Genomic DNA, 11,999 nt, shown 5'->3' on the forward strand with positions numbered 1-11,999 from the left:
TGACCTGATTACAAAATCCCTTCCACAATCCTTTCTTTTAAGGTGGAATCTTGAAATCATTCCCTTCTGTCAGGCCTCACTCTATACTGCTTCTCTTAATCATATTTTCTTCTCTTATTTATCAGTGATGTATATTTGGGACCTAATTAACTCTGGATGTGAGGAAGGGGTCAAGAGAACAAAAGAATAGTTCCTTTACTTCCTACAAATACCCCATCTTCATCCACAGGCAGTCAGGCATTGGCTTCTAACAATTTCTTCCTAAATCTGTGAGTATAAAGAAAGTATTTCAGGGAGATGAACCAGTACCCTTTCTCTTGGCTCCACTCCACCTTAAAGCTGAAATGGGATTTACTTTTTCTGTTTCTCCCTCAGACTGGGGTGGGGGTAGAGAAGCAGTTAAGAAATATTTGTAAATATTTGGCCAAGCCAGGGTCACTGTCCCCAGGCTGAAGGGGGTTGAGTTTACACTCCAGCCGAAGACTGGACAACACTCCTCTTGGGGGCTGGTCCTCAAACAGACCTCTTCCCTCTGGATCAGGTAGAGGCTTAAAACTAGCAAGAGGCTCGGCCCTGAGCCCTTTTTCCTTTCCCTCATTGTGAGTCACCTTTTTGATCTGGGAGTTGAATACCATGGGGACTCCAAATGATCAGGCCGTCTTGCAGGCCATCTTCAACCCTGACTCCCCGTTTGGAGATATTGTTGGGTTGGACCTGGGAGAAGAAGCAGAGAAGGAAGTAGACGAAGGTGAGTATTTGACCTTGGAATCCAGCTTTCCACATTGGCTGGTCTGCTACCTTGCTGGGGTGGCAGAAGTAGGTGGTCTTATAAGGCTCCTTGTTCCCCGACACTTGGATGATGACTGCTGATCCTCAGTGTACTGACGGAAGCTTGGCAAGAGTCACGGTGCCCAGAGGAAAAAGCCAGGATTTGTACTTCAATCCTGCCCCAAGTTTAACTGTGGTGGCGGGGAGCAGGGCCATGTGAAATTCACACACCTTTGTCAGAACAGAGGGTATCACCCTCCATAGCATGGAAGACAGAAACAGGGCAGCGGGTAGCTCAGCTAACCAGTTTCAACTAAGCAAGCATTCAGTGTTACCTTTAAATGCCAAGCCCTGAGCTGATGCTTCCAGATTGAATGTGCTCACTGGCTTTTCCACTGGCCCCTAAGAGGGACTGTCACCGTCCCAAAGTTTTGATGCTCTTTGTTTCTAAAGGAGCAAAGCCTACGTCTTAATGAAACTTTAGGCTGAAAAGCTGAGGGAAACATTGGAAATGGTTTTCATGACCCTGCATCCTGGAGGCCTTCCTGTTGGAAGCAATGCAGTAGAACAAACTAGGGACAGACTAAGGAGTCGGAAAGACCTTGGTTCCAGTCCAATCTGTGCAACTTCTGGGGGGTGTGACCTTCAACCAGTGATTTAGCTACAGGCTAGAGAGTTTGGTTTTCATTCTCTTGGCACTGGGGAGCCAACCAAGGCCACTCTCCAGGCCTCTTTGGAACTAAGCAGTGCCAGGGCTCTGCCTCAGTGACCTCTGCTCCCCCTGCCCCAAACACTGCACCTGATTGTAGTGACCTACACCCTGCCTGGTCAGCCCTGGCTCATGTCCCAGGTTCCCAAAGCGCACGGGGACTGTTGCTTCCTGCTGCCAACCACACAGCTGTCTCCTGGCTCCCTCCCTGGCACAGGTGAAGTTTTTCCGCGAGCACAGCTGGAACAGTCCAAGGCCCTGGAGCTGCAGGCGGTGATCGCAGCTGAGGCTGGCGACCTCAGCACAGCCCTGGAGAGGTTTGGCCAAGCCATCAACCTATTGCCTGAGAGGGCCTCAGCCTACAATAACCGAGCCCAGGCCCGGCGTCTCCAAGGAGATGTGGCAGGTGAGGGAGGGTCCCTGGAGTCTGTGCAGGGGGTCTAGGAGGACACAGACCAGAGATGGTGTGGCCGTGGGGCTTGGACATGGAGTGTGGGAAGTCACCGAGCTCCTCTGGAACCTACGTTCCTCCTCACAAGAGATACATTATGGGCCCTGCTAATCTCTTGGGGATATTGTGAGTCAGAGAGACTACAGTCTGTTTATGTGCAACATTTAATGAGAGCCTATATTGTAGCAGTGGTCTAGGTGCTGAGGACTCATAGCAATTACTATGTGCCAGGCATTAAGCACCTGTATGTATTTTCTTAACGGTAACTTTATTCTCCTACTTTATCTAAATCTGTTAACCAACATCGTGCTGTACAAGATGCATCTTGTCTTTCCTCTAATCACGGATTCAGAGATTGCGTTTTTTGGGTTGTGGTTTTTTTTTTTTTTTTTTGGTTTGCACTGGGTCTTTGCTGTGGCACATGGAAGGGGCTTTTCTATTAGTAGTTTGGTGCACAGGCTTAGTTGCCCCATGGCATGTGAGATCTTAGTTCCCTGACCAGGGATCAAACCCAGCCTCTGCATTGGAAGGGGACTGAACCGCTTGGGAAGTCCTGTTTTAAAAATAATAATAATAAAGGTTTTTTAAATTTATTTCTTTTTTGGCCATACCCTGTGGCATATGGGATCTTAGTTCCCTGACCAGAGATCAAACTCATTCCCCCTGCAGTGGAAGTGCAGAGTCTTAACAACTGGACCACCAGGGAAGTCCCCTGACTGAGCACTTTACGTTTTAGTTGTCATTTGTTTAGCCCTCATGACAACACTAAAAAGGCTCATGCTCTTCTTGTCTCCATTTGGCAGATGATACACTGAATCTTGGAAGTTAAGTAAAATAGCTTGCTAGTAATATAGCTGAGAAGTGGCAAAGCTGGGATTTGGTTCAGGTGGCAGAGCTTAATCCCCATGTGATACTGCTTTTCGTGAGGCTCAGCCTAGAGGGCAGGACACACACAAATCTAATACCCACATAACAAGCTGAGATGGTTCAGCTTGGGGTCCGCTTCTGAGGGGTGAGTTTTGAAGACGAGTAGGAGTTAGCTGGTTGGAGGGCAGCAAGTGGGAGAAGGCATGGCCTGTAGAAGTCCAGAAGTCACGGACAGGAACAGGGAGCTTCAGATCTCTACTCTGGCTGGAAAGGGAGGGTTGGAAGGATGGAGTCTCTTCAGAGCCTGGAGAGGTAAACAGAGGCCAAGAGAGTAAGGAACTAGTAATATGAGACTGAGATCGGACTCTGTCTTGAAAACACCAGGAATTACTGAAAAGTAAACCACGGAAGCGTAGTAGGGAACTACTAGGGAACTCGTGGTAGTGGAGGTGTTCCTGGGGCCAGGAATGCCAGGCTGGGGAGGTTGGACTCCATTCTGAGAATATCCAAGGGCCCCTTTCCCAGGCTTGTCTGCCACCAGTTTGGCAGAGCAGGGCCATAAAGCCTGCTGAGGAAAGCCTATAGACCAGAACCCCAGAGAGCATCCAAGGGGTTTCTGCCTGGAGGCCTTCAATTCCTCCAGATCAGCTCCTCTGAGGGAAATCAACAAATGCTGTGATTCAAGAGCTTCTCAACCAGTTAGGGTAGGGAGCAGAGCCCCTGCTGCGTTCTAACGGGGACCAAAATCTAGTGGACCAGGGAGATCGGCCTTGGTGTAGGATGCTGCCGGCACTCCCCTAGCGCCCTGCCCTGACAGGCTCTATAGACTAGAAGACAGGAGTGAATGGAAGCAGAGCCCAGAACAAATGCAGCTCGGGGGACCTACAGTGGGTACCAACTGGCTGCCTGAGGCTGAGTTCAGAGCTCTGATGCCTAAGAAGCCAAGTATTTATGAGGGTGACAAAAATAAAAGTGCTGCAGGCCAGCTCTGGCTCCAAGACCTCCTTCAAAGAAAACTAGATACAAGATAAGGAAAACCATGGAAATAAAGAATAAGGAGAGGCAGGCAGTAGAGAACACAGGTGAGAGGAGCTATTTTAAGGCATATAGTGGCAAAGAGGAGAGAAAAGTCTTGAAAAGTTAGAGAAGAATGTCTCTGGTGATCCAGTTGCTAAGACTAAGTGCTCCCAATGCACAGGACCCAGGTTCAATCCCTGGTGAGAGAATTAGATCCCACGTGCTACAACTAAGACCGGGCACAGCCAAATAAATACATAAAAATACATATTAAAAGGGAAAAAAACGTTAGCAAGGGACTTCCCTGGTGGTCCAGACACTGCACTTCCACTGAAGGCACACGGGTTCAATCTCTGGTCAGGGAATTAAGATCTCAAATGCCGCCTGGTGCAACCAAAAGGAAAACAACAACAACAACAACAAAAAACAGACTTTATTGTGTAAGAAATGGTTGTCGGTTAATACTAATGCTTTTGGACCCTGGGATTCAGAGTCAGTCACCTGGCACAGGGTAGAATTTTAATAATGTATGTGTGGAAGAAACCACCTGCTTTGTGCCGGGCAACAGGAGCAGATTCGTAATACAGTGACCACCCCTGTTTTGATGTATCAGATGGTGGAAAATAACACGGACAAGGTGAGACCTGGACTTCAGTCCCAACTCTGCCACTAACTGTGCAGTCTAGGCTGAGTTTTGCCCACTCTTTCAGTCTTATCTCTGTGTAACGGGAATAACAATCCCGATCTCGAGGGTCGTGTGTGGGCCCAATGTAAATGGCTGAGCCCCGGAGCCTGCACTCAGGGCCGGATCTTGCTGGCCGCGGCCCTGACCCCTGCCCATCCGTCCGTCCCGCAGGCGCCCTGGAGGACCTGGAGCGCGCGCTGGCGCTGAGCGGCGGCCGGGGTCGCACCGCCCGCCAGGGCTTTGTGCAGCGCGGGCTCGTGGCGCGGCTGCAGGGCCGGGACGACGACGCCCGCAGAGACTTCGAGCGGGCGGCGCGGCTGGGCAGCCCGTTTGCGCGCCGCCAGCTGGTGCTGCTCAACCCGTACGCGGCTCTGTGCAACCGCATGCTGGCCGACGTGATGGGGCAGTTGCGCCGGCCCCGCGACGAGCGCTGAGCGGGAGGGCAAGGAGTTGGGAGATGCGCCAGCAACCAATAAAACTGTCGGTTCGCCCAACCCCAGCCTGTGTCCGCGTCCGCTCGCCATCCCTCTCAGGGATGGGCGCTCAAGGGCCCCCTGCGCGCGAGGCGGCCCCGGATCAGCAGCCCTGGAAGAAGGGCCCGTCGGGCCGAGATCGGGCATCGATTGGCCCTGCCTGGCGCAGCCCCGGCCCCTGCGGCGGACTGCGGTGCTCCGCAGGCCTGAGCAGTCGCTCCGGCTGCGCTCGGGGAGTGAGCCAGGTGAGCCGCCCAGGAAGGCTGGGCGGAGGCGGGAGCGGGGATGCTTTTCTATCCCTGCGTCCTGGATCACCTTTTCTTCGGCCCAAATCCGGAGGATGGGAAGAGGGGTGTAGATGGGAGAGGGAAGCGGGCAGGAGAAAACCGGGGTTGGGAGAAAGACGGTCCCTTTTGGAAAGAGGCGCGTATACCCGAGTGTCTGCGTGTGTGTGTGTGCGTGTGCGTGCGTGTGTGTGGTGTATTTTGGCCTGGTGCGGGCTGCACGGTTGCTGGTTGTTTCTGTGTACCTGCGAGCATGTGCCTGTTTGTTCCTTGGAGTCAGAGCTCAATTCTGCGCCCGCAGGGTGTACAGGTATGTGCCAGCCTGGGTTTGGACCTTGGGGCTTGATGATCATTGCGTCTTTGCCTTCACCACTGTGGGTCATTCTACATTTGCGTTTCCGTGCATGGTTCATTTTTGTTTCTGAGAGTAAATTCCTGGAGGAGTTACTAAAGCTTGCCTGCTCTCACCTGGATACTAACATTGAGGCCCGCCCCCTTCTCTCGGCAGCCTGGGGCCCAGGCCTGGGCCACCATGGCACTGCCTGCATGGCCAGCTACCCTCCCGCACACACTTCTGCTCCTGCCGGCCCTTCTGAGCTCAGGTACACCCCTGTTCATCCCTTGGCATGTGTTTATGGGGTCAAGTCCCTGTCTCTCCCCTCCTTGCCTGCATCTTCAGTTTGGGTCCCACTTTAGGCACCAGAACTGGGCTCTCCTCATCCACCTACCAAGCTCCAGCCAGTCCCTGGTGAGAGAACCCAGGTCCCTCTGGAACTGGACCTCACCCGGGTCACAACAGCACTAACCCTCCACCAGCTCTCCCCAGACTCCACTATGTTCTAGGCTGGGGGGAGCTGGCGCCACAAATTGATGGTCAGACCTGGGCAGAGCGGGCACTTCGAGAGAATGAACGCCATGCCTTCACCTGCCGGGTGGCAGGGGGACTTGGCACCCCTCGATTGGCCTGGTACCTGGATGGACAGCTGCAGGAGGCCAGCACCTCAAGACTGCTGAGTGTGGGCAGGGAGGCCTTCTCTGGCGGCACCAGCACTTTCACTGTCACTGCCCAGCGGGCCCAGCATGAACTCAACTGCTCCCTGCAGGACCCAGGCAGTGGCCAGTCAGCCAATGCGTCCGTCATCCTCAATGTGCAATGTGAGTGCCCCTTGGGTGGACAGAGAAGAGTTCTCTGCACAGGGACCCCTAACAGCCACCAGGCAGGCAGTTTGCTAGGATGTTTTAACACTTAAGCACTTTGCAAATATTAACTCACTTTATTCTCACAACAATCCTATGAGTTAGTTACTATTGTCCCCATTTTATAAATCAGAAAACTGAGGCACAGAGAAGTTAAGCAATCTGCCCGGGTCATAGAGCTGGTAAGTAGCAGAGTCAGGATTCTGGACATTTGGTTCTAGTGTTTATGCCCTTATGAAATGCTACCTCTGGCAGACCCAGCCATCCTTTTTCCTGGTGCCCCCTAAGGAGAGGTCCAGGCCCCTGGCTCCCTTCTGGGTTTGGGAAGAAAGGGCAAGGCAAGCAAGGGGCTGTGGTGGGAACATAGTGGTCTCTGCTTTGCACCAGTTAAGCCGGAGATTGCTCAGGTTGGGGCAAAGTACCAGGAAGCTCAGGGCCCGGGCCTTCTGGTCATCCTCTTTGCCCTCGTGCGTGCCAACCCGCCTGCCAACGTGACCTGGATCGACCAGGATGGGCCAGTGACTGTCAACACCTCGGACTTCCTGGTGCTGGATGCCCAGAACTACCCCTGGCTCACCAACCACACCGTGCAGCTGCAGCTCCGCAGCCTGCCACACAACCTCTCAGTGGTGGCCACAAACGACGTGGGTGTCACCAGTTCCTCGCTTCCAGCCCCAGGTGAGCACTGCCAGCCACGGGCCCAGCAGAGCCTCGGGTGGGTGTAGGGTCATGGTACAGAAATGGGAAGACTTGTCTTTTGGGTAAGTTCTCATGAAAGCTGTCCCCAGCCACCTTGGGCAAAGAGGACAGAGTAGGGACCTGTGGTGTCTTCAAGTCAGGGGTCATGCCCACTTGGAACTAACCAGAGGACCACCTGCAGGGCTCCTGGCCACCCGGGTGGAAGTGCCACTGCTGGGCATCGTTGTGGCTGGAGGGCTTGCCCTAGGCACCCTGGTGGGGTTCAGCACTTTGGTGGCCTGCCTGGTCTGCAGGAAAGAGAAGAAGACCAAAGGTAAGGCCAAAGCAAGGCAGGTACAGAGGATGCTGGGAGCATGGAGATGAGGTCAGGGGTGGGGGGGAGGGCACGGGCAGGACTGGAGCTGGGCAGGTCTCTAAGAAGTGGTAGGACAGGTCTTCCTGGGTGTGGCTATGGTTTAGACACATACGTCCCAGGGAGTGTGCTGGGCACTGAGAACCCAGTCTGGTCATCTGAGAGGCCCCTTGCCTGAGGGACCTGGGCCTGAGAGGGCAGGAGGCAGAGCCCAGAGCGGGTGGGCGCACTGAGACAGTGCTGTGGTTTCTCTCTCCTCAGGCCCCTCCCGGCGCCCATCCCTGATCTCTAGGTAACTCTCCTGGGGCTGCGTGGAGGGGCCACATGGAGAGGCGGCATGGGGACAGGCGGGATCCTGGGCTTTCTGGTGGCTCTGGAATGGCCTCCAAGCAGGAATGTGTGCCCACTGGTGCCAGGGCCCATCCGGGCCTTTGTCCTCCTGTAGTGACTCCAACAACCTGAAAGTCAGCAACGTGCGCCTGCCACGCGAGAACATGTCCCTCCCGTCCAACCTTCAGCTCAATGACCTCGCTCCAGGCTGCAGAGGTACACCCAGCAAGCTGTTTGCCCCAGCTTTATCTTCAGAGGTGCTTCTGAGAAAAAAAGAGACGCTGGACCGTAGGAGGCCTAGGCCCCATCGGGCACATGCCTCATCCCGGGCACCACCCCCTCTGCTACCCCACAGGGAAACCAGCGGACCGGCAGACGGCTCAGGACAACAGCCGGCCAGACCTTCTGGACCCGGAGCCTGGTGGCCTCCTCACCAGCCGAGGTAGGGAAAGCGGCCGCTGCCCTGCTCCCTTGCCCTCCCATGTGTGCCAAAGGCCCATAAGTCCCCAAGAGCAGAGAGTGGTCTCCCATCTTCCAAGAAATGAGGGTGACTGAGTCTCCTGGGATCTCTGACCCCACAGGTTTCATCCGCCTTCCAATGCTGGGCTACATTTACCGGGTGTCCAGTGTGAGCAGTGATGAAATCTGGCTCTGAGATGTGGCCAAGACAGAGGGTACCTTCTTGGCCCCTGGGCATCTTCCTGGTCCTTGTCCAAGGCATCCTCTGCCTGGCCATGTTGCCAATGGGAAGAGGCCATGCCTCTGCCACTCTTGCTTGCCTGGGGGCATGGGTGTTCTTGGCCAGGCTGCTGGCTGGACCTGGACCTGTTCTGACTCCAGTTGGGGGCCTGCATGACTGCCTGGGCCCAGGTGTGCCTGGAGGTCAGCCAGCATCTAAGTGTGGCATGGCCCTGCCGGCTTGGGCCAGCTCTGCCCCGCACCAGTGCTCCTCAGCACCATGTATAGCAGGCATGGGGCATGCCTGGTTGGGGGGCGGGGGGCCCTGCACGTCCTGGATTTCCTTCACATGCTATGCAGCTTTGTTCCCTCAGGGAAAATTTAGGACCCTGCTAGCTCTACAGAACCAACCTGCCCTTTCCACACGAACCCACCCCTGATCCAGGGGTGCTGGCGAAGCACAGACCAGTCCTTTTTGCTGCATCTCTCTGCCCCTCTGTGCCCACCCCCTCTTGGGTATCATAGGTTATACGCTGGATGTTCTTCACTGGGCATTAGACTTCCCCACTGGCCTGGGCCCTAGTGGTGTCAGAGCCTGGTTTTAGCACAAGTCAGGAGACGATAGGGAGTTGAGAAGTCTGGTGCCTCCAGTACTGCATGTAGCCATGTGTTGTTTTCTTACAGGGGTAGCACTTTAAGCACATCTCCTGGGAAGGGAGTGACTGGGCCCCTGGGCCCTGCCTGTGGCTTTCCCAAGTTTGGCCTTTTTATGATTCACTGTGAGTGCCCTGAGCCCTTGGGGTTGACGGGTTTCTGCTCAAAATATCTCCCCCTTCCATGGGAGCCTAGCCCTGACCTCCCCATCAGCAGGAAACTGTTCTTGTCCCATCCTCCATTCTTTAGGGGATGGTCACAGTAGCACATAATTTGACAGTGCTGGAAACCTTAGGGAGACATGGGAAAGGAGGGGAGATCATGTATCCCAGAACAACCTAAGTTCACTGTTGAAAAGCAACAGATTGCAAATCAATAGCATGCAAAGTATATTTGTCCCTTGTTGATACCTTTATAATTTTTCTTGATACTGCCAAGGACAGTGCTGAGCACACAGTAGGTTCAATAAACTTGACTGAGTGAATGTTACATGTCTGTTTCATTCCTTCAAAAAAAATTTTTTTTTTAATTCTCCATTTATCTCTGCTCTAATCTTTATTTCCTTCCTTCCACTAGCTTTGAGTTTAGTTTGTTGTAATTCCTCGGGTTGTAAAGCCAGACTGAGTACTTAAATTTACTGCTTTATTTGGCTGTGCCTGGTCTTACGGAGGAGCCTGGTAGTCTGCAGTCCATGGGGTCTCTAAGAGTCTGGCACGACTGAGCGACTTCACTTTCACTTTTCACTTTCATGCATTGGAGAAGGAAATGGCAACCCACTCCAGTGTTCTTGCCTGGAGAATCCCAGGGACGGGGGAGCCTGGTGGGCTGCCGTCTCTCGGGTCACACAGAGTCAGACATGACTGAAGTGACTTAGCAGCAGCAGCAGCAGCAGCCACTGGACCACAAGGGAAGTCCCTTGAGTACTTGTTTAATGTAAGCATTTATAACTATGAATTGCCTCTGAGCACTGCTTTTGCTGTAGCATGTAAGTTTTGGAATGTTGTGTTTTTGTTCTCACTTATCTCTAAGTATTTTCCAATTTCCCTTGATTTCTTTGCCCCATTGGGTGAGCATCGTTTAACTTCTGCAGAATTTTTCAGTTTTCCTTGTTATTGATTTCTAACTGCTCTTCGTGGTGGTCTGAGAAAGCACTTTGTGTGCTGTCTACCTTTTACAACCTGTTGAGAATTTGTGCCCTAACACATGTTCCATCCTGGAACATGTCCCACGTGCACTTAGGTGCATTCTCTGCTGTTGGCTAGAGTTCTGTTTATGTCTATTAGAACTAGTTGGTTTATTGTGCAGTTCAGGCTATTTCCTTACTTATCTTCAGTCTGGGTGTTCTATCCCTTATTGAGAGTGTCTTGCTATTATTGTAAAACTCTTTCTCCCTTCAGTTGTCAACTTCACCTCATATATTCTTAGTCTGTTATTAGGTGTGTAAATGTTTATAATTGTATCTTCTTGCTGTATTGTATGTTCCTACTTTATTTCATGGATGTGGTATTTCCTCATCTCTCTTTGACAGTGGTTCTCAAATTTGTCTGCATATTGAAATAATCTGAGGCGCTTAAAAAAGGCTGTGATTTTATTAGTCTGGTGTATTGTCTGGGAGAGGAAACTTCTCTTTAGAAGATCTCCAGTTGATTCTAATATGCAACCAAATTTAAGAACTACTTCTCTATGAATATAATAATTAAAAAAATTTAGTTTCTCTGATTTCCTTTGCTATATTTTGGCCTCTTTCTGGGTTTCTTCAAATGCCTAGAGACTGTACATTCCTGTTTAAGAATGAGCGCTGCAAGCATGCCTCTGTGTATACACACAGACACATATATACACACAAGGGGAGGCACCCCAGCACTGAACATAAGTTGATGGGTAGGTAGGGGGACCGAGACATTTGCTTAGATTACCCCATCAATATCTTTAGGTCTTTTCTCTTAGGCTGCTTGGGACTCTTCCAATATCCTGCTTTGGAGGGATAAGCCTGGAAGAGGGCGGAGAGCGTCACCACTCATTCCTCTATTTTATCCTCTTATTTTAAACGTGGCCCCTTATTCCTGTCCTCAGAGTTGCTTAATATTCTCATGGCCATTATCCACCCAGCTGCTCAAGCCCAAAAACTTGCAAGTCGTCCTTGATTTCTTCTCTTCCATGCCCCACATCCACTCTATCACCAAGTTCTGTTGGTTCCACCTCTGCTGGTTATCTCTCTGTTTTCTTACCCCACACCCTCCCTTCTGTACTCTATGCTGACCAGTTTTCCAGATTCCCTTGCCAGCTGTTAATTTCTGCCAGTGGGAAGCACTTGGCAAAGCAGGAGAGGGTGGGAGAAAGGAGGGTGGCTGTGTCCTGGGAAGAGGGGCTGTGGGCCTGCTCGGCAGTCCTGACCCCAGTGGCAACTCTCATTTCCAACCCCCGCAGTGCATGCTAAACCCTTGTTCCTTCAGCACCCTCCATTCTCCCTTTTGTTTCTTCAGGCACTTTTGTAACCAGTTGCCCGTGTTTACCATCCTTTGTTAGGATTTGTCTTCCTGAGTAGAATTTAGCTGATATAACCTTCAGAAAACTTCCCCAATCTGTCCACCTCTACCACTGCCACCCTACTCCAAGACCCCATCCTCTTTCACCTGGGTGGCTGCAGTAGCTAGGCTCCCTGAGACCACAGCTGGACAGTCTGGGGCCAGACAGGCAGGCAGCACTACTTGGTGGGAGACTCCCAGGAAAAATAGGTTCTGGGAGAAAAATGTTTGCCCTCTACTGCCAACCCTGAAGGATTGGGGTTTGATTTTATTTCTGAAGGTGGATTTGCTTAAACTGCAAGTCACTGAA

General features: G+C 52.2%; 2 protein-coding genes across 22 annotated transcripts; both read left to right on the forward strand.

Annotated features, from left to right (window-relative positions):
* Positions 1 to 309: 309 nt before the first annotated feature.
* TTC36 (tetratricopeptide repeat domain 36) lies at positions 310 to 4,991 on the forward strand. 2 transcript variants are annotated; one of them, XM_086339533.1, is made up of 3 exons: positions 310 to 748; positions 1,695 to 1,883; positions 4,669 to 4,991. In XM_086339533.1, the coding sequence occupies exons 1-3, from the start codon at positions 634 to 636 to the stop codon at positions 4,929 to 4,931; spliced, it is 567 nt and encodes a 188-aa protein (XP_086195659.1). In that variant the 5' UTR covers positions 310 to 633; the 3' UTR covers positions 4,932 to 4,991. The 2 variants fall into 2 exon arrangements, with proteins under 2 accessions (XP_086195659.1, XP_086195660.1); XM_086339534.1 differs by lacking the exon at positions 1,695 to 1,883.
* Positions 4,955 to 9,653, forward strand: TMEM25 (transmembrane protein 25). Of its 20 annotated transcripts, none has more exons than XR_015141913.1 (9): positions 4,955 to 5,215; positions 5,763 to 5,856; positions 6,098 to 6,409; positions 6,839 to 7,129; positions 7,332 to 7,463; positions 7,764 to 7,794; positions 7,919 to 8,048; positions 8,188 to 8,274; positions 8,414 to 9,653. XR_015141913.1 is itself a non-coding variant. In XM_086339523.1 (9 exons), the coding sequence occupies exons 1-9, from the start codon at positions 4,955 to 4,957 to the stop codon at positions 8,485 to 8,487; spliced, it is 1,749 nt and encodes a 582-aa protein (XP_086195649.1). In that variant the 3' UTR covers positions 8,488 to 9,653. The 20 variants fall into 20 exon arrangements, 7 of the variants coding, with proteins under 7 accessions (XP_086195649.1, XP_086195653.1, XP_086195648.1 ...); XM_086339523.1 differs by having other exon boundaries at positions 4,955 to 5,564; positions 6,081 to 6,409; positions 7,948 to 8,048; XM_086339527.1 differs by having other exon boundaries at positions 7,948 to 8,048.
* The last annotated feature ends 2,346 nt before the right edge of the window (positions 9,654 to 11,999 follow it).

Source organism: Bos grunniens, chromosome 15, assembly GCF_055505025.1.
Source record: "Bos grunniens cultivar Pamir isolate PY7600 chromosome 15, Bosgru_T2T1.0, whole genome shotgun sequence".
Lineage (NCBI taxonomy): Eukaryota > Metazoa > Chordata > Mammalia > Artiodactyla > Bovidae > Bos > Bos grunniens.

What these genes read in the sequence shown, in the direction of transcription:
- TMEM25 (XM_086339522.1), top strand. Translation starts at nt 4,955, where the DNA reads ATGCGCCAGCAACCAATAAAACTGTCGGTTCGCCCAACCCCAGCCTGT. An exon ending in TTCCTCGCTTCCAGCCCCAG is followed by an intron (nt 7,130 to 7,331) that starts GTGAGCACTGCC and finishes GACCACCTGCAG; the next exon opens with GGCTCCTGGCCACCCGGGTG. An exon ending in CCTCGCTCCAGGCTGCAGAG is followed by an intron (nt 8,049 to 8,187) that starts GTACACCCAGCA and finishes GCTACCCCACAG; the next exon opens with GGAAACCAGCGGACCGGCAG.
- TTC36 (XM_086339533.1), top strand. Translation starts at nt 634, where the DNA reads ATGGGGACTCCAAATGATCAGGCCGTCTTGCAGGCCATCTTCAACCCT. An exon ending in AGAGAAGGAAGTAGACGAAG is followed by an intron (nt 749 to 1,694) that starts GTGAGTATTTGA and finishes TCCCTGGCACAG; the next exon opens with GTGAAGTTTTTCCGCGAGCA. An exon ending in TCTCCAAGGAGATGTGGCAG is followed by an intron (nt 1,884 to 4,668) that starts GTGAGGGAGGGT and finishes TCCGTCCCGCAG; the next exon opens with GCGCCCTGGAGGACCTGGAG.